This window comes from Malania oleifera, chromosome 13 (genome assembly GCF_029873635.1).
Source record: "Malania oleifera isolate guangnan ecotype guangnan chromosome 13, ASM2987363v1, whole genome shotgun sequence".
Lineage (NCBI taxonomy): Eukaryota > Viridiplantae > Streptophyta > Magnoliopsida > Santalales > Ximeniaceae > Malania > Malania oleifera.
This window is the reverse complement of record NC_080429.1, coordinates 12343194-12369961: the sequence shown is the minus strand read 5'-3', so window position 1 is coordinate 12369961 and position 26768 is coordinate 12343194. Positions and strand designations below refer to the sequence as shown.

The 26768-nt window shown below is 35.6% G+C and overlaps 1 protein-coding gene across 1 annotated transcript; it reads right to left on the bottom strand.

Annotated features, from left to right (window-relative positions):
- Positions 1–297: 297 nt before the first annotated feature.
- LOC131145469 (membrane steroid-binding protein 2-like) lies at positions 298–4061 on the bottom strand. The gene is made up of 2 exons (XM_058094558.1): positions 3384–4061; positions 298–996 (listed from the first exon to the last, which is right to left on the bottom strand). The coding sequence occupies exons 1-2, from the start codon at positions 3689–3691 to the stop codon at positions 579–581; spliced, it is 726 nt and encodes a 241-aa protein (XP_057950541.1). The 5' UTR covers positions 3692–4061; the 3' UTR covers positions 298–578.
- Positions 4062–26768: the final 22707 nt, after the last annotated feature.

Sequence of the window (26768 nt, the reverse complement as noted above, 5' to 3'; positions counted from 1 at the left end):
TCACCCTCACCATGTTCCACTGGTTGCTGCAACAGAGAGTGAGAGAAAGGTTACCCAGAATCAAGAGAGAGAGAGAGAGAGAGAGAGAGGTTACCCAGAATGCAAGAGGGCTCGTTACCACAAACTGCAGATGTGGCTTTATCATGAGAAAACAGCAATGCTAAATTAAACATGTGAGCTTTGACATCAAACCTACCCAATGAACTACCACACCAATTCTAGCAACAATAGACATCTTTTTACCCCCCAAAAAAAAGAAAAAAAAAAAAAAACAAAGAGAACAACGCCAAATCTGTCTTTTTAGGAATGAAAAAGCAATTTGATAATAGATTTCATTGAACTTCACTTCCGGATCCTCCCAAGAAATTAAAGTCTCAGCTTTGAACCCCCAAAAACCAGGGTGCTCAATTCCTTATTTAACCAACTACACGTTCAAGCAAGTATCCTAGACTAAGGTAAACTTATACAAAAACAGTTCTCATGAAACATATGCATTAACATTACATTTTCTTAGGGTCCCATTAACAAGTAGTTTCGCCAGTCCATTGCTGCTGCATTGATAAGTATACAAACAAACATTAGTCTTTCTCAGCATTGCCATCACTAGGGGTTTCAACTGCTCTGGCTGCTGCACTCTCCGATGGACCATCCTCTGCAGGCTTAGCTGGTCCATCCTCTGCAGGCTTAGCTGGTCCGTCCTCTGCTGGCTTAGCTGGTCCGTCTTCTACAGGCCTATCAACATCATGATCAGCAGCTTCTGCTGGCTCGCCAGTGGCAGAGCCCTCGGTCACTGGAACTGTCTTCTTGATGGTTCCAACTTTGACATACTTGCTCATAAACTTGTATTCCCAGTCCTGTAAGGCCTCGAGTTCAAATGGACCAAGACCAGAAACATCCCCAGTCAAATCTTTATCTTCAAAAGACATCTTTGCAAGAGCTCGACTAGCATCCTTCCCAGCAAACAGCGCGTAAGGCCCACCAGGCCCATAAAACATTCTACAATATAGTGATGAGTTTTAAAGCAAAACAATTAGAAGTTATGCTGCATCGACATGGATTAATATGAAAAGAAAAATGAACCATGAGAGAGAAAAGCTCATCCAGTTGAAATATCTTTACAATGAGTTACTGCATATCATTCACATTTACAGATTTGTATGGGTCCAAAAGCTAAAATTGACACAATATGTCCTGCTCCAAGCACTAGAATTGGCCATAAAACAAAAATCCTTGTTCCATATAGCAGCAAACCCCAGCCTTGTGTAGTTTCATAGTCACCAAAATTCACAAAAACAATATTGGAACACACCACCACCCCCCCCCCCCCCAAAAAAAAAAAAATCAATTTGACTAATTAGACTTCATAAAAAAAAATGATATGATGCTATAAATACAAATGAACTATTTAGGGGGAAAAAATGAACCTTCCATGTGCCTCTTTGGATGGTAACCTAGAAAGTCATTTCTTCATGATCATGAATGACAAGAAAATACAGCCTCCCAAACCACACCTGAAATTATGGATACATACCCAAACAAACCATGCTTCCCATCTAACTGTCATCTTAAAATAATCACTATCAAAACCAAACTCCAACCCACAAAGGTTTTCCAGAGGCAAGTAAAATATAGTGACAAGATCAGAAAACATAGAACAACTCCGCAACATAGGCTTGGGCTATGCATCCTTGCAGTAGGGCAAAGGCTGAGGTGTTGGGAAAGCACAACACAACACATAACCTGATCACTGGTTTCCATATAATATAACATGGATGCCTAGTCAATGAATTGGCATTGGGAGGATTAAAACATGATATCAAAAAGCTAACAGCTCAAGCAAATCAATCCCACCAGGCACTAGCACACTAAGCATAGGAAAAAAGAACAATAATACCAGCATCTTCATTATCCTCTCTTTGTTCTTCTCATCTCTCTTCCCCTTCAATTCTTTAATGCCCACGAATACCAATGGGATCAATGCTTCCAATTTCCACTGAAATGGTTCCCATTATTGTGTTTTAACTTTTAAGATTTGAAGTTGCTGAGGGTTCAACAGTAGAGATCAATGGCTTGAAGCTATTTCAGGCAGCTCAAACCTTTTAGCGCAAGGATTTACCACAATATACCTTAATCTCTGATGATCAAACCATTATTTTTCCATTGATTTAATCTCAACATAACTTAACGTCATTGTCTGCAGACATCCCCCCACCACCCCAACATCCAAAAAATAATAAATAAATAAAAAAACAGCAACAAACAACAAGACAAAACAAACTAAACTGAAAAAAATAATAATTAGTAGTTGGGTCTGGGTAGCATAACCAATCCAACCTAAATCAAGTATACCCAGAGCTCAGGAAAAGTAGCCAAGTAAATGCTGAGTATAAGTCAGGTCTGTGTACACCAATTCATTCCAAAGGATGAGGTTCGGCTGCCCTTCCACCTGACACCATGCAACCAAGATGCAGCATTGGCCTAAAGTGACAACAATGACTGCAAACGCCCAAACATTCAATACTCAATTGAGTCATGTATCTGCAGTTGCAAACTTCAAAACTTCTTATTCCAAAAACAAACTGTACATGGTTAATTACATGCCAAGTTGAAAAGAAAATTTGCAATTGGAATACCTTTCCTCAATTGTACAGGCAGCAAGTACAAGACTGCATAAACTATGAGCTGAATACAAACAATTTGAAAGTATGAATGCGAAATTCCGAACTTGCCATTAGAATACATCCCCTAATCTTCAAACAGTTTTTCCCATGTCATTGATTGATATAGAGAAACAGTCGAGAAATTAGCAAATGAAAAACACAAATCCCAATTTCTCAAATTCCAAACCCTATCCTTAAAGATCCGCAAAATCAGAAATAAAAAACGATGCACATCTCAAACTGCCGTAATGAAGAAAATCATACTTGTCAAACCTCTCATCAACCCAAAGTGAAAAAGGGCGAAAACAGCTAGACGCGAACTTTTTGCCTAGCAATAAAGAGCGGCAAAAGTGGCATCAAGAAGCAGAAATAGATTGGGAATCAACAATGTATCAAAAGTTGAAAAATACAAAGTCGTTTCTGGAAATAGAATCACTCTGAAAACGTCAAGAGACAAATCAAACCCATAAAACCCAAAGTGAAACACCCCCCCCCCTTCCCCCAAAAAAAAAAAATCTAAAAAAGAAAAAATTTACATATCCAGATATACAGACACACACTAAATTACACTTTACAAAAGACAAATTAACAAATGCTATAAACCCGCAAAAAAAAAAATTACAAAAGGGAAAACACCCAGCAAGTCAAACAACACACTCAGGAGCTAAAAAAAAAACTAATTAGAGAGAGAAATCGAAAATAATAAAAAATTTAACGCTATACCTGCTCTGTGAGACATCATAGATCTGACCCTTGATGGCCATGAGCAAGGGCTTCTTCGAATCGGAGCCATCGTAGGCCCTGAGCTCCTCCTCAGTGACCTCGCCGAGCTGCACGGGCGGAGGCAGCGGTTCCATCTGCTCCTCGAGCCCCCTGGGCGCCTGGCGATGATGATCGGGCGACACAAACAGTCCCGAAACCACGTAGTAGATGGCCACCGCCAGAGCAAGCACGGTAAAGAAGGTCGCCGGAGAGAGACCCGTGTAGACTAAGATGGCCTCCTTCAGCGTCTCCCACAGTTGCAGAGCCATGCTTGATGCTTTCCGCCGAAGAGAGAGAGAGAAGCAGAAGGCCGAGGCTTTGCCTTTTGGTGGGTAGGCGATGAAAGATGTCTCTTCGTTTCTTCCCCTTTCTTCTCCCTTTTATCAGCTCCGGTCATAAAACCTGGGTCTACCATCTACCCAATTTATATCATTTTATTTTAATTTATCATTAGTCTCTGACCTAGGATCCTTCTATTAATTTAAAAATTATATAAATTAAATTTAAAACTTGAAATTATGTAATTATTTATAATTTAGGTTCTTTCTTTTTTTTTCTTCAAAATTTGGAATCTTGGCAAAGTCCGATTTTGCTTTCTGCCATTATTGTGAACTACCGAATTGCTCTCTCACGTTGAATGGCTGAAATTGTTTTAATAGCTTTTTATAACAGTTATCTATTTAAATTAAGCTTTTTAAAAGTTACCTAAAATTTAAATATTTAATTTATGCTTATAATAATAATTTACAAATCTTAATACATGGTAATATTGATATTGCTAAATCTGATAGAATAAATTAAGAAATTAAGTTGGATAGCTTAATCACCATGTATTTTTAATAATTAATGAGAATCATACTTTTTTAATCATCTTTAGTTACTAGTTATCTATTTAAATTAAGTTCTTTAAAAAATACCTAAAATTAAAATATCTAATTGATTGTTACAATGCTCCTCTTTATTTTTTTGTTTTTAAGAAAAAAAAAAAAAGGTAATATTTGGTATTTTATAACATTTGAAACACACTAACGATAGTTTTTTAAAAATATAAAATTTTAAAGTTCAAAATTACAAACGACATTTATATTAAAAAAAAAAAAAGACTTCATGGATATATTTACATTAAAGAGTTCCTTTAATAAATAATATTAATAATAATTTTCAATAAAGTTATCTACGAGTTACCTTGTATTTAGCCCTTTCCTTATTACAAAAATGAACTAATCACAAAAGCTTTAATTTGATTATGAAAAAAACAAAATCAAATAATAAGTCAACTCATTCAATTAATTAATTCATTAATTAATCTATGCTAACACCTTCATAAGAAAAAAAAAAAAACTATTTTGCCTTCTATACATTTATAACTATCAAAAGTTCACATAAGACAATTGTTGGGTTTGGGTATCCCTCCAACGTGAAGAAATTCATTCCATCCTTTAGTCAATTTTATTTGAACTCTTTATTAAGTTTTTTAGAGACCTTTTTATACGTCATTTAAATAAATAAAAAATTAGGTTGTCAGTGCATAATTCCATTAGAAAGTGAGAGAAAGTATGCGGCAAAAAGAATGAGAACCACATTGAAAAGATCTGAATTTTTGCAATAGTGCGTAGTTTTGAGCAACTGACGATTGGAGGGTCATTCATGGTCCGATAGAGTTGTTTGTTTGTCAGTAGATAAAGGACTTATATACGTTGATTTTGAATGGTCAGATTGGTTATCCAAACACAGTAGCGTTAGATATCGGCTTTTGAATTTGCAATAGTGTGCAGTTTTGATCAACCAATGATTGAAGGGTCATCTGTAGTCTAATCGAGCTGATTTTTTGTCAATAGAGGACTCATAGACGCCGATTTTGAATGGTCATATTGGTCGTCCAAGCACTGTAGCATAAGATATTGGGTTTGAATAGTAACCACATTTTTTTGTGAAACTCTGAACTTTCTCTCTTTAATGTTTAAGATCTCTTAATGTTAGCTAAAAATAAAGTTATGTTATCCCTAGAGTCGAGTCTAGAGGGAGTGAATAGATTCTTTTGTGTATTTTCGCTTTTCTCTACAAAATAATAAATTTTGGCAAGATGCAAGTAATTATATCACAATATAAACCAGGTAAATCATGCACAAGATATAAATTAAAGAAAAATGAAGAAAAGCTTAACACCGATGTTAACGTGGTTCGGCCCCTTGCCTACGTCTACGCCTTGAGACACACTTAAGGATTCCACAATCCACTAAACAACCTTCTTCACCGGTGAATAAGCCTTTACACATGAAAACAAATCCCTTTCAGTAAGGTTCACTAAGAACCCTTGCAATTCGGTTCACTAAGAACCCTTTTACAACAAATGGAAGAAAATGATTTACAAATACAATCCACCTTGAATGAGCTGATATTTGATACAAAAATAACCTCACACAACTCTCTCAAAGTAATGAATCTCAACAAGATTAAAGAGTAAGAGAAATGTTGAGCACAAAGATGATGAACTAAATGAAGTGTGCTTGTAAAAATATATGATTACTAAAATCAATCTTTAAACAAGCCTTTGGACTTGTATTTATAGGCAAATTGAGTTACTAGCCGTTTCATGTTCATTGGGCTCTAATAAAATAATTTATTACTTGAAAACTATATGTTTATAACTGTTGGGTGAAGAATCTTGACGCAAACTGTTGATGGATTCCCCCAAACCTTGGACGGTTTCATTCAGGCCAAACCATTTATCTTACTGCTTGAAACCGTCGCTGCATCTGAGCCAAACCGTCGACGGTTTGCCTTGTTTCTTCATTAATTTGATTTTAAGGTGCATGAATGAGGTTTTAACCCAACTGGGACCAAGTCTATTGAAAGTTTATAATACTGAGATTGTTTAAAACTTGTCCATTATGAAAACATAGTAAGTATAGATGTTTATATAAAACTCTTTGTTTTTCATTTTTTGAAAACTCATAAGTGTAGAACTTATGTTTTGGTGATATCCTAAATACTTTATACCCTAATATGAAATGCATTTAGTAAACTTTTGTTCAATGATCTTGCGTGAAACAATATCGCAAGAGTTACAGTAGTTCTTACCTCAAACACTCTCTATTACACTATGACTTTGTTGGATGTGCTTTGAGTTCTTTTCAGTGATTGTCCACTTTGATCTTTTCTACTCGACTGTCGACTCAATCTTTGCATTTGATGCAGTACCTTCATGTCTTTGTCACTTGTACTTGTACTAACTTGATCTGTAAAGATAGGTTAACTTGAAACTACAAATTAGGTTGATATTATCAAAATACATCAATTATGATTATGTAGCCACTAAGGCTAATAATTCATGTACTCATTATGACACCTGAAAATTGAGATTTTGTACCCACGCTTTTATCATAGTGAAATTTTTAACGGGACTCATAAGTCCCATAGTTTTTACTTTTTTATTTAAAGGACTTTTCTACGTAAAATTGTGTGTCTCGTGTGATTAATATTTGTGATTATTTTTGCACTAATATTGTGCTGCTGAAAATATATATTTTTGTGCTATTGTCATATCATAAGAGCTAATTTTGTTAATTAAGAGAGAAAAAACTTCCGATTGTAATTCTGTGATTTTTCGACAAGTCTCGTTTCCTCCCAACAACAACGTTTCTTTACTATTATCTCTACTATTAGAAAAAAAAATATATCTTTTTTATAGTATCATTTTTAACATTTGTAAAATACTCTTATAAGTACCTATGACTATTTATAAATTCCTTATAATTATTTGTTGTGAATGAAATAGTATTTGCACAACGGAATTAAGCATAACAACTAGTGAAAAACAAATATGGAACACACACACACAGTATATATGAAAACAAGAACAACAACACCAACGATTTACGTGGTTCGGCAATGCCTACATCCACGGGAGCAATCGACAGAGGTTTTCACTATGTAAATGTCAAAGAAGACAATACAATACAATACACAAAGATCTTCTTCACTAAATACACTCAGACAAGTGTATATATAAAGTTTCCTTCAGAGGTTTCCCCCCAAAACTCAATCAACTTAACGTTCATATTCAAATTTTGAATTCAACTTTGTTGCCCAGAACAAAACCATCGACGGTTTCAGAGACCCTGCAACTGTTGCTCGATGGAATAAAATACCGAGAGTAGAAAATCTGGAAATCTGTCAAACCGTCGATGGTTTTACCCAGATTGCTGATATTAACTATGTTCTCCTCCATGTGTATGTCAACAACTTTAAGAATTGAACCACCAAACACAACAATCTCCACCTTGGCGAAATTCTGCCTCTTAGGAGAACCTGAAAAACATAACCTGATGCTCCACCTTGACCTTAGAACGTTAGGTTGAATTCATATCCCTTCTAGTACTTGGAGACATGAAGCAAGTCCAATAAATACTTGAACTTATTAGTAGTAACCGGTTTTGTCAAGATGTCCACTACGTTTTCATATGTGTGAACTTTCTCCAATACAAGTTCACCCGAAGTAATTAGTTCCCGAACCCTATGAAACCTTACATAAATATGTTTGGTTCTAGCATGATAAACTTGATTCTTTGCCAAGTAAATGACACACTGACTGTCACAATGCAGCACAATTCTACCTTGTTGTATACCCAGCTCCTTAACCAAATTGGTAAGTCATAAGGCTTCCTTTGCAGCTTCAACAACTATCATATATTTAGATTTGGTTGTAGACAATGCCACCAAGGATTGTACCATGGACCTCTAACATATAGGCCCTCCCACAAGGGTAAAGACATGACCTTTTGTAGACCTTTTGTCATCCATATCCTCTGCAAAATCAACATCAACAAACCCCACAACTGATGGACTATTCTGTTTGTTGACTTTGGTGTGATCCCAAGAGGGGGTGAATTGGGTTTTAAAAATATTTTGGCTAAATTAAACATTTACGCCAATTTATCATAAATCATATCTCATTCAAAATATACACATATATAAAAAACAATTTAACAATGAATACATACATACACAAGTGGTGCAACTCTTATTTAAATTAAATATGGGTGCATGCAAAATAGTTATAATCATGAATGAACATGCATACACAAACTGAATTTAAAGTGTAGAAATTTAAATGAGATAGAGAGAGAGCAACACAAGATATTTGTTATCGAGATTCAGCCAAACTAGCCTACGTCCCCGCCTTGAGCATATCCCCCAAGGATTATACTATCCCTACTCACTTAAACGAGCAGAGCAGAAACAGTTTACATCCTCTTCTTACACGACGAGGAAAACCCCAGATAGTCTCACTTACGGGGTTGAGACTCCCCAATTCAATTTTCAGACTGAACGAAACCGATCTCACTTACGGGGCTGAGACTCCCCAGTTCAATTAACGGGCTTAACCCAACCAGTACATGGAAAACATTTTTGTACATGAAAATGCTTCTCAAACATACAAGCAGAAATGTACACATTAAGCTCATAAAACATCCACTCTCAAAAGATATGAAATAAATGCTCAGTAGAGTAAAGGGTGTTTTTCTAAAAATGATTTTACACTAAACAAAAATACAAACATTTGATATTTAATGTGCAAATCAAAGCAAGAATGCATTCCTTCAACAACATATTTACCATGAAAATATGTGGAGAAATCTCAAAGCTTAACTCTCAAAAAGTTTTTCAAATATGCAAGTAAAAGAGCGTAAAACACTTGAAAATAAATGCCCAAATAAAAAATGCTCTCTTGTAAAAATGATTTTCAAGAAATAATAAAGAGAGTTTGAGAGTGTAAAAATTTACCCCAAGGAAAAGATTTTGCAATGAAATCAGTTTGGGGGAACTTTGATTAAGAAATAATTTGAGAGGTTTTTAAAGTTAATCAAAGTTGCTAATTTGGAGTTATGAGGGGGTATTTATAGAGTTTGAAATTATGACCGTTGGGGACTCACTGAGTATTTTTCAAATTGTTTAATTAAAAGTTAAACCCGTTTTAGCATTTAAAAATACCCCAACCCTAGAGGTTCGGTCGACCATCTCACTAAGTTCGGTCAATTGGGGGATTTTTTGAACTACAAGTTCTGTTGACCTTATAGGTCATTCCCGGTTTTGATAATGACAAATATTCTTTGTATTTGAGGACTTTCAAGTTTGTGTGCAAGTTCTTATTGTCAAGTTCATATTTGATGGCACGTGAAAGCTTGAAACCTAAAGACCCTGAAGATTAGTTGATGTTGTAATTTATATTATCATTCAATTCGAGTCTCTAATAGTAAATAGGAAAGAGGTCTGTAGTATTTAATGCATATCATGCATGTAGGAACTACAAGCTCAAGACGTTATGGAGCATCCTTCGGTTGACCGACGCCGAATTTTTGGGACTGTCTCAAAACAGCCTTAGAAAAGACTCTAGGTCTTGCACAATCACTTAAGTAAGTCCCTAATATGACTCTCTATATCAAGGGAAATTAAATAAGGCGAAATTGGATTTAATTGGAAAAACTTGAGAGAGCTCGGACAACCGAACCTGTGGCATTTTAAACACCTTGGGCGACCGAATCCTGGATAGGTCAACTTGTTGACTTTCTATTTAGGCGATTGAACCAATTTGAGCATATCTCCCTTGGATACCCGAACCTATGTCAGAACACTTTTCAACCCCTCAGACGCCCGAACGATCATTTTCAAAAATGGCTCGGGTGACTAAATTGGTCAGTTCAGTTAACCGAACTTGGCTTCGGGCACCCGAACCTTGGACATTTGGCTACTAACTTTGGTTCAGTCACTCGAGCATAATTTCAGGCACCCAAACCTTTTAAAAATGATTTTCTGGCTAAGTTTGTTCAGGCGAATGAATTGAAGTTCAGCCACCCGAATCTCTCAGGTTAAATTAATTTTACCGAGGTTAAAATTAAGTAAATAGGGTTAATTTTCTTAATGGCTATTAAAACAAATTTAATTTTTTTCATTGGGTCCCCAAAGATCAAAAATCCTTCCTTGCCTATGAATACTTGTTCATTTGCAACAATTGGCAAGGATTAGAAAAATTGATTAGGGTCAAACTCTCTCAAATTCAAAAATCCTTCTTTAGCCTATAATACTTTAAAACACTTATACACATCATCCTTCTTGATCTTGCAAGTGTTGTGAGTATATTTTGTGTGTTTGTGCTTCATTCATACTTGCTAATACTCTTATTAGATTATATTGATTGTTTGATTTTATTGAGAGTAGAAGCATCAAGTTCTTCCACTGATTTAACTTGATAAATCTTGTGTGGGAAGACTTGGAAGGTTATGGTTCTTGCATTGTCATTGCAAGCTACCTAAGCCAATATTTTTGTTGAATCAGGTGTAATCCCATGAGGGGGGGGGTGAATTGGGTATTTAAAAAATTCTTTGGCACTAATTCACAACTTAAAATCTTCTTATATATTTACCAATAAATTCGTGTTACTCAATTACTTTTGTGCAAGACTAACCAACTTATGCATGCAATATAAATAATTTAAATGCAATACTGAAAATAAAGAGTAAAGGGAAGAGAGAAGACAAACACAGTTTTACGAGGTTCAGCCGACTTGGCCTACGCCCTCGCCTTGAGCAACCACTCAAGGATTCACTAAAACTCTGCTCCTTAAAGTGGGACGGAGCTTCTCTTACAATCCGCTGCTTACAAGAGGCACAGCTTCCTCCTACTCTACTGCTTACAAGAGATACAGCTCTCTCCTCTCACACACCGGTTCACACACCGAACCGTGTATACAATAGAATCTGAAAATCAACACTCAAAGCAATGCTTCTAACAAAAGCTGGTGAGTACAATTCAAAATCCTAATACATTAACATATGATATAACTTGAAGCTCATGAATATATGAAAACGATACAATCGTTTTATATATGATATGCTTCAACACACAAATCCCTATTTAACCAAAACTCCCAAGTATAGATATATTCAAAATGTTTTAGAGTCAACTAGGGTTCTTGGTTCACTTTGCAAAAATGTACAAGTATGTTTGATGTGATCTAGTTAACAAAAAAAACTTTGTCTTGAATACACACTTAATCAAAATCACAAAGTTTTATTTCAAGTATTCAATGACAAATTGAGTATATTAATTTTTAGAAAATATCCATAAATTAAATGTATAATTATAAGTACCAATGAAATTTAATCAAGCTTTAATATATCTAAAATATAAATCCTTTAAAAAACACCCACTTGAATCAAAAATCAATCAACCAAGTTAAATAAGTTTTCTTAAGTAATGATCTTTTCAAAACTCAATTTTTATATGAATATGCAAACTCAAGATCAAAACTTCTCTAATGATAGTCAAGAGCACTTGATAAGATGAGACGAGATGTTCTTAAGAATAATAACTTGAAAGATCAAACCTCAATACTAGATTGAAGTATAGTTGAGTAAACAAGTTCCCTTTGAGAATCTGAGTTGATTTTCTAAAGTTTGAAGATTAGAAATTGAAGAGTAGGCAATCGTATAACACTAGGAGTAGATTTTCAACGTTCTTGCAACAAGGTGTGTTCTTCTCTTTCTTGTGTGTCTAACTTCTGTTCTAGGGTTTAGATATTCATAATATATAGTATATTACCCTTAGGATTGATCTTAGTCATTGGATCAATGAAATAGCTAGCGAGTCCTTTTAATAAAAATATGATTTTTAGACTTTCCCACGACTTCAGGCAACCGAAGTGGGGTTCAGGCTCCTGAAGTCACAACTTCAGACGCCTGAGGTTCCAGGGTCAGGCGACCGAAGTACCTCTGCCAGGTTCTATTTTTCCATTTAATTCTTTAGGCTACCGAACTTAATCTTTAGGCAACTGAAGAAATTTTTCAGGCGCCTGAGGTTGAGTTCAGGCTACCGAAGTCCCCTTTTTCTTAATTATTCATTTCCAATTTAAAATTCTGCTTTGTTTCTTTGCTTGGGTCTTTTACAAAACAAGTTTTCCATGATTTTAAAAACCTTTCTAAGCCCATGTAAGTTCCCTAATGGTGTACACGAAATGCATGAATCTTAACAATCATTCTAAGTTATGTTGAGCCTCAAGTTAAATCATACGAAAATGTAAGTACATGAGTTCTAAATACCCATTCCCAAGATATTCTTGAACTTTGCTGTTTGCATCTTGATTCTTGTACTCTTAAAGTTCCATGGTACTTTCCAAGATTTGTAAGCTTTACTTAAAGGCTTCCATGACTCGTTATCTTTCCGTGCATGCTTAGTGTAAGTCATGTTCACAAACTCAATGTACAAATCAAATACCAAGTGATTTGTCATTATCAAAACAAGATTGGACTCGTAGAGTCAACAATTTTTGTGTGCAAAATTCATTTTCAAAGCTTATTTTCAAACAACTCTTGTGCTTGCTACATTGAAGAAAATATTTTTGAGTTTGTTTAAATATTATTGCTAACATCTTTGAAACCCTAATCTGACATTGAGATTTAGTTTATCTAGTTTTCAAAGAATAGCTTGTTTGATACACTCTTGTGCTTGATTATTTATATACATAACCTTGAGTGTTGATTGTACACATAAAGCACCGAGCTAATAGTTCTTACATCATTGAGGTGTATTGATTATATTGTGCTGAATCGGTACATATCAGATTGAGTAAAAAGCATTTGTTTGTACGTAAATTTTATATCATTGGTTGCATTCTAGGCATGAGCCTGAAGAGGGAGACTAGCTCTATTGAATAGTTGTGGACTGGTTTAGACCCGGTTAGGAAAGTTAGGTGCACCATCCTGGTAAGGCATGTTGGTTGAGGTCAACTCCGTTAATTGACCTGGTTGTAACCGATGCCGCTCCACCCGTTAAGTGAGCCATAATGGAATCCTTGTGTTAGTGTAGCCAAAGTGGAGACATAGGCAGTATTGGCCGAACCCCGATAACATATCGTGTGTGCATTGTTTATCTTTCTACAATTTACATTCCTGCACATGTATGTTGTAGTTGGTGAATGCTACGCATGACTTTAATTTCCGCACATTATATTTATCAGCACATTTGGAACTGCATAAACAGACCCTAGGTTGTGAATGTACTGCTGCTATTTAGGTCAAACTTAAGAAAAAATTTTAAATTCCAATTTACCCCCCTTTTAGAAATACACCAAAGCTAACAGGTTTGGTCAACCATCTTAGGGTGATTTTAGGAACCTCCGAGGCTCGGTCAACTAGATTGAGTTTGGTTGACTAAACTTTATGAACATCGGTCGACCAAGTCCTTTTAAATTTGGTGGTTCGGTCGACTAGGGTGTTGGGACTTCCCATGTGTCTGTTTGGTCGACTAAGGCGTTGCTTTACATTTTTGGTCGGTTGACGGAAGGGTCAAACTATTGACCCTAGGGAGGTTCATTCGACCAAAGGGCCCTAAGTACTAGGGTTCGGTCGACCGAACATGCCAATTTTGGGCATTTCGGTCCTTTTCCTCTTATGCAATGTCCCTAATCATATAATAAATAATTCTAAGTCAATAGGAAATATTTTCATGCAAAATTATGGGTCCTAAGGTCGGTCTAAGGCCTTTGAGAAATAACCCCAAAAATCTGGCGTCGGTCAACCGTACAGTCATTTGGTTCCCTATGGTCAATCTACGGTTATTTGAGCATTTAAAACATATCATGCAAGATGTATGCATTATCACAGACCAAAATATAAAAATAAATGCAATAAAAATAAAACACAAATGTCTTCTTCTTTCTTCTTTGCTCTTTAACTCCATGGAATATGCTAGATATGAGCTTTAAGTCGTGTCATGGCTTCCATGTCCTCTTGATCTTATGTGTGACCTGAATTATACCTGTTCACGCACTTATTAGCACACATAAGAATCGCTTGTGTTTGTCAGCATCAAAACAGAGATCGGACTCAAAAAGCCAACATTGTTGCTTGCCTAACATGATGCCATAACTTGAAGTACCCCATAAGTATCTGAAAATCCATTTGACGGCTTCCCAATTGAAATTAGGAATAACTTCCCAAGAGGGGGGGGGTGAATTGGCTTTTAAAACTTTCTTTTTAGTTCTTTTTTAAAGTCCTTTACTTCTTTTAATATTTAACCAATTCTTTGACTTGTTTACCTATTTTTTTAATCAAACAATAACTTGGTTTCTCTTAAACAATAAACAAGACAACTAATAAAACATTCAATCTTCAACCACACAAATAATTAAACTAGTCAAGCTTATCAACCACAATGCTCAAACCAACAACCAATTTGATTGCCAAATATAAATTCACTTCAGCACTATTAGATTGATGAAATCATTCAAGATTTAGCACTTTTTGAAATATAAACATAGTTCACTCAATCTCAAGATTTATACCATACAATCACAATATATTAATGGTATATGTAACTTTCAGCTTTTGTATTGTGTTCAGCCCTGTAGTAAATGCGAGTTTGAACAAAGCCCTATATATATGAAAATGCTTCTTCAATGTGATGTTCAATATAAGATCCAATTGCTCTTTCCAAACTTCAAAATTCAAATAAACTCTTAAGTTAGTTTATCTTTGGGATGTTTAGCCAAGTTACGTACTCCCGTATGGTTTCCGCAAAGAATGGTTCAACCAACGTACTCCCTTTCGATTTTCGTAACCCAAATCAAAATCAAATTTAAGGTTTACTTGATTTCCAAATATACGTAGTTTATATGATTTTTAAATTTAAACCATCCACGCAATTTAAATATGTACTGAAAATAAAGAATAGGGAAAGAGAGAGTGAGACGGAGATTTTTACGAGGTTCAGCTTATACCCGGCCTACATCCTCGCCCTTGGCAAAACCACCAAAGGATTCACTAAACCTGTTCCATTGACGGGTGGAACAAAACCTTTACAAGCGATACCCCACGCCTAAACACTCCTTCACTAGGCTAGAGCCCGCCTTTCCAAACGATGTCCCCTCATTCGGTCACTCCTTTAGGCTAGAGCCCGCCTCTCTAAGCAATATCCTCTTGCTTAGCCAATGATCCAAACAATCGTTGGAACGTCAGAGAACTACAAGAAACAAGATATAATATGCGTACAAATATACTCTCACAAAGAACAAGTTAGTACATGTTCAGCACTATATACTTCAATGTAAAATATCAATATGAAATACAATGAAGCTTAAGTGTAGAATTCACCAATATCCTTCTTAGATGAGGATTAGCAGTAGGAATTCAGAGAAGGAAGGATTAGCACTTCAGAATATCTCAGCAAAAGAGATTTGCAATAAGTGAACACGTCACGCCTCGAATCCGGAAATGGGACCCAGGGGTGAATTTAAGTAACCTAACCTGTCTCTGTATCAATTAAAACATACATAATACAACATGCAAAGAGGGTCCGACCCCGTAGGGTGAACGGATGCCCTACGTACATACATACCAATGTCCATACTCATCAAAATACGCAGTGGAATACGGTCTTTCTTTACATAAACTGTACCATACCAAAGTCTATACCATACAAGGATATACATCCCTACGAATACCATACATACTACGACCGTCTACAAAATTCATCACGACAACCCGAATACAAAAACTCATACCTATTAGGTACTAGTAGTAGCTAAACAACACGCCCCGCTTCCGGATGCTAGGATGCTAGTTTCGGCTACCCGAAGGACCTGAAAAACATTTGTATATATTTGGGGTGAGACACCTCTCAGTAAGGAAGAAAATAGGTTATATCAGTGTGTGGCATACCAGTGTCATTTACATACATCATAACACTATACATACAATACGGTTTGAAACAATTTGTACAGTTTCAAAACAATTTCCATACATTTCCATACAGTTCCAATATTTTCACAAAAACCATTCCAGTTCATACGATACCCAACATACATACATACATACATACATACATACGGTCAGTGTCTTCACACTAGTTTGCAACTACACCAAGTCACCACAGACTCACAGCGATTACATTGCTACACACGCAACTACCCTGCGACGACTGAGGCCCAATGGTGAATCCATTGCTACATACGCAACTACACAAGGTCACCTAGTCTCACAGCGGTTACGTTCCAACACATGTAACTACGATGATCTACGACTCAGGCCCAATAGTGAATCCATTGCTACATATGCAACTACACAAGGTTACCTGGTCTAACCCCGATTACATTACCATGTGACAACTACGCTGCGACGACCTAGGCCCACTGTGAATCCATTGCTACAAACGGTGTAGATCACACCTTCGTTGACCAGCCGAACCATACTGGTGATATTTCACACTCTGGATATAGAGCCAGCCACTCTCAACATATGGTAATTAGCCACCACTAGCCAATTTCACAAAACCTGAAATCATTTTGGGAACTCACATCCCTATACTTTTTAGCGTACAGAAATAAACCGCCACATAGCTGTTTCACAAATATCTAGAACAACATACATACATTCATACGTACCACACTTATTTGGTTTACGGAAAATCATATCATTTACAATTCCAAGTATACAGTTTATGCAAATATGGATTACGGTCACCTCCATAATACAGTTTAAACAAGACAAACGGTTTTCCAAACAAATTAGAGATGATACCCGAAATCCCTAATTTTCCCAAAAACTGTAACCCAAAAATCTCATATTTTTACCTGATAGATTTCCCTAAATAAGTAATCAAAACATACATACGATCGTAGCCTACAAGCTTACCAATCCTGATTTAAAAAATGGACTAATATAAACAGAATCCCTTTACCTTAACCCGAAATCCAACTACGAACTCTACGGTCCTCAAAACTATGAATCGAGATTCTGAAATCTACAAACCACAGTACAAAACATACTTACAATCCATACTACTACACGTATACCAAATCAGAAATGAAAACCGAGCCTTACCTCGATTTTGGCTTGAAACCCAAAATCCTTCGAAACGAGATTCCGATCCAGTAGAAATGTAGAGAATCCTTCACTGATCCTCGCAGTAACTATGGATTTGTGAATCCGACAACAAACGGTGAAGGAATCGAAGAGAGAGAGAGAGAGAGAGAGAGAGAGAGAGAGCTTCGAAATCCTAGAGAGAGAGAGAGAATATCCAAAACTTAGCAATGAAGAAACCCAAAATATCCTTTTATAGACCTTTGACCCGAGGGATTTCGTCGACGAAAAGTTTCTTTGTCAATGAAAAATCCGGCATTTCATCGAGCACTTGGAGGCCCCGTCGACGAAGTCTGATATTTCCCATTTTCCGCCTCTCAGCTTTCCTTTGTCGACGAATCTCTGAATTTCGTCGACGAAAATCCTACTACCTTCGTCGACGAATTTTGGCTTCGTCGATGAAGCCTACAGAATTTCCATTTTACCCCTCTTTTACCAAAATCAACTCCACATACAACGTTTCGGGTTCTTACAGAACAAAAGAGCTTTGGAAGAACAAGAGTGCTTTCAGCTTCTAAAACAGATTTTTCAATTCATTATTGAGTTTTGATTTGGAAAACCATGTATTTATAGGCAATTAGACTTGTTTCCATGTTGCTAAAGTTTCCTTGGAGTGTTTCCCAAGTTTTTAGAAAGTTTGGAGTCCAAGCAAATAATATTTAAAAAATAAAATTTTTGAAATTTCTGCCTGTTAACAGTATTCAGATGATTGAACTTTCGGGTTTAGTTGTCTGAGGAGGTTCTGCCTCTTTAGAAAATTCAGCAAAAAATCTTCAGATGACCAAACTTAATCTTCAATTCTCTGAAGTTATTCTTCAGATGTCTGAAGTTACACTTCGGTAGTCTGAAGTGGCTCTGTCTACTGTTCAGTCAGCTGAAGTTCCTCCCGTGAACAGTGTTCAGTTGGCTGACAATTGTGACCCCACTTAAGTATTTTGCTCATAACTTTTTTTGTATGACTTCAAATTAGGTTTTCTTAGTGTCAAAAGAAATCTAAGAGAAAATACTACAACTTTCATGTTGAATACTTCTTAAAATAAATAGGTTTTGATAGTGAAAAATGCACCTCAATTTGAATGTATAAAAACTAACAGCATTTGGAAAAACCTCCTTTTGGTACTTTTCATTCCAAAAATAATTTTAACCTTTTTGAAATATCTTTTGACCTTATAAAAATATTTTCCAAGTATTTTAAAAGGTATCTAAGTCCAAGAAGTTAACCTAAGAGTTTCATAATATTTCAAACGATATTTAGACATTAAAGTACTTACATAAAGACTTCTAAGACTTTTCTCATTCTAAGTTCTTGAGTCTTTATGCTTTGTCCTTTGATTGAGTCCATCTTTTCTTCAAGACTTCATATTCTTTGAGCTTTCTCACTTTGCCTTTCTTTGACTCTTTTGACTTTAATATTCCTTAGCTTTCAACAACTCATTCATGTCCTCATATTCTTCAAGGTTTAATATATTATCTTTAAATCCATGCTTTGACTCTTTTAAGCTTCATTTGATCCTTGTGAGTACTTTGACCTTGCTTTCTCATATATGAGCCCTGAAATAACATTACTCACACAAATACATTAAATTCCACTTGTTTGTTAGCATCAAAATAAGATAACAAGATTTTAAGTCTTGTAAGGCCAACACCAGTGTTGTCTACCCGGATTAGAGAGGAACTTGCTCATCATATTCAATGCATCTCCCTGGTTGCTTTCCTCTACTACTGTGGCCCTATCTACTAACTCTGAGAAGTTCTGCACCTTAAGAACTGTCACCTATTTATAAATGTCTTGCCTCAAATTCCCCTCGAACATCCTGACCTTCATAATTTCATCCGAGACAATATAAGGTCTAATAACTTGGAAAAAAAAAATTTAAAAATAATTAATTAAAATTATTAATCAATTAATTAGTTAAACATTATTAAATTAATGTATTAAATAAACAAGTAAAAAGAAATAGAATGAAAAAAAAAGTTAAGAGTAATTATTATTTAATTGATTAAATATTATTAAATTAATTAAATAAATCAATAAATAAAAAGGAATAGTAAAAAAAATTGGTATATATATATATATACATAAGTTTATTATAATATATTTATATAAGTATATATATATATATATAATATTTAACAATATAATAATATAATAATATATATTAAATGTATTAGGATGGATTGAATTTCAATTTGAAATCCAATTCCATTTTCTTCAGCGCCTCTCTGCATCTCTCTTAGTTTCTCTCTCTGTCTCCGTCTCATTCCTCCGTCATCCTCCTCTCTCTCCTTAATTTCGTCGGCCTAATGAGTGTCGATCAGAAAATGGAAGGTACCGTTGGGTTCCTAACTCCGCCACCGACATTTCCTACTGGAGCGGATTTATCGTGGGAGCGGCGTAGGCACCACTCTTGGCGAAAGATAGATTTCTTCTAAATTCTTAATTTCTCCTTAAATATGTCGTTAAATCGACGATCAAGCACCACTACGAGGTCCTAATCGTAATCGTCGTCATTTTGGCGTGAGTAAATTTTCAATTGGGGTTTTCTAGGCCTCACTCCAAAGCGAGAGTGAGATTTGGAAAATTAGGTAAATTGGTTATATTTGAGGATATACTTATTTATTTAGAATTTATGGGCCTAAGAAATGTTAAAATAGTATTTTATTTATGATTGATTTAATGGAATTAGGATTTTTGATTCAGGGTCCGAGTGAGCGCCGCAAATATTTTTTGGGATCCCTGTTGGCGTAGTTCAAGAAACCAGGTAAGGGAAAATATATATATTAAACCATAATTTTTTATGAATTTGATGGAAAATAAATTGTGTTATATATACGTGTATATGTTTCGGTATGAGTTTAAAATGTCAACCATTTAAATTATGTTTTTTCGAGTTTAAGACTGTTTATTAAATACGTATATGCGAAAATGAACTAATGAAAGTGAAAAATATTTTCAGGATAATTATATAAGAAATGAAAAGTATTTTCAGTATATAAATGTTAAATGTTGGTTGGATTATTTCACAGGTAATGTATGAATTTTATTACTAAATTGTGTGGCATGAGTAAATGTAAGTTCTGTGCAAATATATGTTAAATGTATGAGATGCAGGCTAAGTAAGTAAAGCATTAAAAATGAAATATGATATGAACCATAATGTTTGTATATGTTAATGCAACCATGTAAATATATGACAGCTGAAAAATGTTGGGTAAAACAGTTAAAAGATATTGGGTAAAACAGTTGAAAGATGCTGGGTAAAATAGCGGAAAAATGCTGAGTAAAACAGTTGAAAGATGCTAGATAAAACAATTGAAAAATGATGGGTAAAACAGTTGAAAGATGCTGAGTATGTAATGAAATGAAATGAAAATGGAAATGAATGAAACGAAAATGAAATGTGAAATGTGAACAATGTAAAATGGGAAAGAGTCACTTAAAGTGAAATGAAATGAAATGTTAAAGTTATGAACATGAACATATGTGAATGGTTGAATAATGACAGAAAGAATAATGTATTATAATATTAGAAGTATTTATGCTAATAGAACATGTTACAATTGGGGCGGGGCATACTCTTTGCCTGAGGGCTTGTTGAGAAAGGCGAGTGCGCTAGTAACTTCAAATTTAGAAGTAGTTGCATAATGTACTAGGGTAGAGGGAATTTACTTGTATGGGCAGGTAGATTTCTCTATCCTTGGGGCCTTCGCTGGTAAACCTTTGTTTGAACTGTGTGAGTACGAGATCAATCTAATACTTGAGGGCTTACTGAGTAAGGTGAGTGCTACTCAGTGCCCTGGTGTAACGCCCCGAACCCCTAAACCCCCGAACCCTTAAACCCAGGTCTAGAGCGTTATACCTAATAATCCATAATCCATGATATACGCAGCGAAAAACATAATCATAATCTCCATAAACATAGTTCTACAATACCAACATTCCATAATACCAGAGTTTGGTATTTCCTATCTAGAAATCCATAAAATTTATCCATCACCTGCATTTCTATAAATACACACATTTCCAAAATATTCCAGTATATTCACAATCATTCCATTCTCCATAGACTTAAAACATAAGGACATAAAATATAAACTTAAACTTAAACTTTATACAACTCCTCAGTATATCAAAAATATACTTTTTTCTCTTTACAACCCTCAAAAGGCTATAAACCCTCGAGCTCCTAAGCCCGACCTCGAGGATGTCCTGAAAAAGAAACATTCATATTCGGGTGAGACACATGTCAGTAAGGGAATAAAAATATATATTAAAATAGAGTGTGACTATCATAAGGTATAAAGATATCATTTTAAATACATTTACAAATCATTATCATAACTCTGAAATTATTTTCTGAGTCTAATCAAACACATGCAAAGATTTAGCCCACGAGATTACCTAAAGATAGGGGTGATTACCCACGTATACAAGTAGCACCCCTCTGCTCTGATACTTAGGTAACCCTAAGGCCACGACTAAAGCATATCAGGGTACTCACCTTACTTAGCAAGCCCTCAAGTGTTAACTTGATCTCGTACTCACGCATTCAATAATAGTTTACCGGCAAAGGCCCTAAAGATAGGGAATTCTACCCGCCCATACAAGTAGGTTCCCTCTGCCCTAGTACGTTATGCGGCTATTGCCACATTTAAATCCACTAGTGCACTCGCCTTTCTCAGCAAACCCTCAGACGAATAGTTTGCCTCGCCCAATCGTAACATGTTCTATATACATAGATACTTCTAATATCATAATACATTATTCATTTCTGTCATTATTCATTCATACACATATGTTCGTGTTCATAGCTTAAACATTGCATTGCATTTCACTTTACGTAATTCTTCATCATCACATCATTTATATTTGTCATTTCATACCATGTCATTTCATTGTCATTGCATAACATTTTCATTTCATTTCCTTTGTACTGCAGCTGGTCTTTAACCATCATCAGTTAGTCTACAATTCCTTTTAACTGTTATCAGTTAGTCTACACAGAAGTGTGCTAGATTTTCTAACATGGTTGTCTTTTAGCTATCTTACATTTACATGATTGCATTTAGCATACACAAGCAACATAGTCCATAACATATTTTATTCTCAATACTTTACTTACTTATCTTGCATCTCATACATTTAACATATATTTGCATAGAATCTCATGTCACACAATTTAACAGTAAATTTCATACATATTCTTGTAAAATAGGTCAACCGACATTTAGCATTTATTTACTGAAAATACAACTTCCATTTCTTACATAATTATCCAGAAAATTCCTTCTACTTTCTTCAGTTCATTTCCACAAATACATAACTAAATAAGTGGTCATAGGCTCAGAAATCATAATTTTACATGGTTGACATTTTAATAATTCACACCAAAACATACATATAATATAACGTAAATTATTAGTTTTAAATTCATAAATTCTGATTTAATATATAATTTCCCCTTACCTGAATTCTCAAACTACACCGATAGGAATCTCATACAGATGCCCGTGGCGCTCACCCGGACCCTGATTCAAAAACCCTAGTTCCATTAAATTATTCCTAAATAAAATACTATTTAAATATTTCCTAGGGCCATAATTTCCAAATAAATAGTTATACCCGTAAATATAACCAATTTGCCAAATTTTCTAAATCTTACTCTCGCTTTGGAGTGGGACTTAGAAAACCCCAATTAGAAATTTACTCATGTCAAAATGACGACAAACATGACTAGGACCCCGTGGTGGTGTTTGATCGTTGATTTAACAGCCAATTTAACGAGAAATTGAGAAATTAGAGAAAAATTGCCTTACTCCAAGAATGGTGTTTAAGCCACTTCTACGACAAATATGCTCCAATAGAAATGTCGGTGGCAGAACCGGGAATCTAACAGCACCTTCCGTTTCCTGATCTACCGCAAATCCATCGAGAAACTGAGAAAGGGAGAGAGACGGAGACTGAAGGCGAAGCTGGCGTAGGTATTCCTTGCAGGGGCGCCCTCTGGATCTCCTCAAGTTATCCTTCAGGAGATTTGCTTATATATATATATATATATTTATTTATTTATTTATTCTATAATAACTAACCTATATATGTGTATATATATATATATATATATAGATCTTATTTCAATTAGTTTTTTTTTCATAGTATTTCTTTTTATTTATTTATTTAATACATCAATTCAATAATGTTTAACTAATTAATTGGTTAATAATTTTAATTAATTAATTAATTTTATTTATTATTTTTCCTAATTATTTTAATTTTTTCGGTCTGTTTCAGCAACGACGCTAGGGTTGCCTAAGTATTAGAGCGAAGGGATGCTACTTGTATGAGCGGATAATCACCCCTATCCTTGGGTAATCTCGTGGGTTAAATCTTTTGCATGTGTTTGGTTAGACTCAGAGAATGATTTTAGTGTTTATGATAACGTTTTGCAAATGTTATTAAAATGATATTTTATAAACCTCATGTTAGCTACACACTGTTTTAATATATTGTTTCTTCCCTTACTGAAATGTGTCTCACCCGAATATGAATTTATCTTTTTCAAGATTTCCTCGAGATCAAGTTTAGAGAGCTCGAGGTTTTATATCATTTTTGGGAAATAGAAAGAGAAAATGGTGTATTTTTATGTTAATTTTGAGATGTATAAATTTATGTTTTATGTTCTATGTTTTAAGTTTTCTGAGATATCGATGGTTGGGAATACTGGTATTTGGGGATTATGTTTTGGAGACATATATATATATGTGATTATAGGTGGTGAGTAGTTAATTTGGATTATAAATAGGAATAGTAAACTCTAGTATTATATTTGTGGAGATTATATTTATTTTTTTCGCTGTGTACATGATATTAGTATGTGGATTATCAGGTAAATGAATGGATTAGTACCACTCCGGGCCCACATAGAGGGTCGGGGCATTACAGCAGAAGCACGACAACTCAATGAATTTCATCGCGTACTGCTGGACTGTCATCAATATTTGGGACAAACTCAGAAATTCCTGTACCTTCACCTCTCTGATGGTGGTAGCGGGAAAATATCTATCGAAAAATATCTCCCCGAATCTACTCCAAGTCATATCCACAGGCGTAGGCCTCTGTTCCTCCAACAACTTTGTAGCTACCCACCATTTCTTAGCCTCACCTGTCAACTTATACAAGGCGTAAAGGACCCTCTTCTTGTTGGTGTACTAGAGCACCATCAATATTTTCTTTATCTCCTGCATCCAGTTCTTAGCAATTGCAAGATCAGCTGCTCTTGAAAATGTTGGAAGATTCATCTTCGTAAATTTCTCTATCGTACAACCCTGCACTGTAGATGAACCTCCCTGCTCCCTAGAGCTCTAAGCAATCTCAGCCATAACCCGCTGAGCTATGCTGCATAATACAACATCTGAATCCCCGCCTCCCATGCTAGAAGGCCCTACTCCATCATCTCCACTAGCATGGGCACTGCTTCCTCTAGGGTCCATCCTGAGAAGTCAATAAACAAAACTTAGGGATCCTATCCCCATACATATCTAATATATAAAATCTAATTAAAATCCCATATTTCCAATTAACTTGCCCCCCTCTGATCTTAATTCAAGATTCAATCCTGCAACCTAAACACACAATCTGACAATAGTTTACTATGGCTTTCCTGAAACTGTCACCCCAAGAAAGACAAAGAAATCACCACGAAAATTCTGTACCCAGACTACAAAACAAAACCTCAAATCTTTTTCCTATACTCTGGTATTGTTTCCACTGCATTTTAAAGTCTACAAAACCTAACAACCTAGGCTCTGATACCAAATTGTAATGATCTCATTTTTCATGCCATATTTTTTTTTTTCTTAATAACAATGTTGACTGGTAAAAATCTTGTCCTATGATACCTTGTAACGTATTCATATACCTAGGTAGCGAAAAAACATAAAATGTATAACCAGAAACACAATACCAGAATTTCTCAATACTTATACACATCACTCTAGTTTTGGATACCAGATCTGTGATACCCCATGGATGAAAGGTTTAAAAGACTAGATGTTACTACCTATATCAACAAGGTGTACATTTCTTTTCTGAAGCTTTTCCGTGAGAATTCCATAGTTAAGCGTGCTTGGCTTGGAGCAATCTTGGGATGGGTGACCACCTGAGAAGTTTTCTTAGGAAGTGTGTGAGTGAGGACAAAACACACTGAAAAGGACACGTGTTGGTTTGTGGGGCCAGTCATTAGTCTGATAAGACCCGCCCCCTGTTGTCTGGTTTAGGTCGAGAAGGAGAGATGCAGTGCTCCCTGGCAGACCTATGTTGGGGCGTTACAGATGGTATTAGAGTCAACACCTAACCAGAAGTGTGATGAGATTCACTTCGCCTGGGTTTAGAAATGTGGGTTCGCAATGAGGACGTTGCGTTCTATAAGTGGGGGAGAATATGATACCCCATGGATGAAAGGCTTGAAAGACTAGATGTTACTACCCATATCAACAAGGTGCACCTTTCTTTTCGGGAGCTTTCCCATAAGAACTTTATAGTTAAGCGTGCTTAGCTTGAAGCAATCTTGGGATAGGTGACCACCTGGGAAGTTTTCTCAGGAAGTGTGTGAGTGAGGACAAAACACACTGAAAATGATACGTGTTGGTTTGTGGGGTCAGTCATTAGTCTGATAAGGCCCGCCCCCTGTTGTCTGGTCCAGGTGGAGGAGGAGAGACGCAGTGCTCCCTGGCAGACCTAGGTTGGGGCGTTACATTAGAAAAGCCCTCGATGAATTGGCGATAGTACTCTGCCAAACCCAAGAAATTTCTAATTTCATGTATGTTCTTCAGTCTCGCCCAACTAACTACCACCTCTACCTTGCTCGAGTCCACTTATATTCCCTCCTTGGACACTATATGTTTTAGAAATGCAACATGATCTAGCCAAAACTCGCATTTCTTGAATTTAGCAAACAATCTCTTCTCTTTGAGTACTTAAAGTACCAGTCTTAAATGAGTCTTATGCTCTACAGAACTCCTCGAATAAATCAGAATGTCATTAATGATCACCACCACGAACCTATCTAAGTACTCATTGAATACCCTGTTCATCAGGTCCATGAATGTTGCAGGTGCATTCATCAATCCGAACGGCATAACCAAGAGTTTGTAATGGCTATACTAGGTTCGAAAAGCTGTCTTTAGTACATCCTCTGATTTCACCTTCAGCTAATGATACCCGGATTGCAGATCGATCTTAAAGAAAACTTGGATGCCCTACAGTTGGTCAAACAGGTCATCAATACGAGGTAACAGGTATTTATTCTTCATCATCACCTTGTTAATATCCCTATAGTCAATGCACATCCTCATCGACCCATATTTCTTCTTTACGAACAACACCAGCGCTCCCCAGGGTGATACACTCGGTCTGATGAACCCTTTATCAAGA

What these genes read in the sequence shown, in the direction of transcription:
- LOC131145469 (XM_058094558.1), bottom strand. Translation starts at nt 3,691, where the DNA reads ATGGCTCTGCAACTGTGGGAGACGCTGAAGGAGGCCATCTTAGTCTAC. An exon ending in TATGATGTCTCACAGAGCAG is followed by an intron (nt 997 to 3,383) that starts GTATAGCGTTAA and finishes ACTATATTGTAG; the next exon opens with AATGTTTTATGGGCCTGGTG.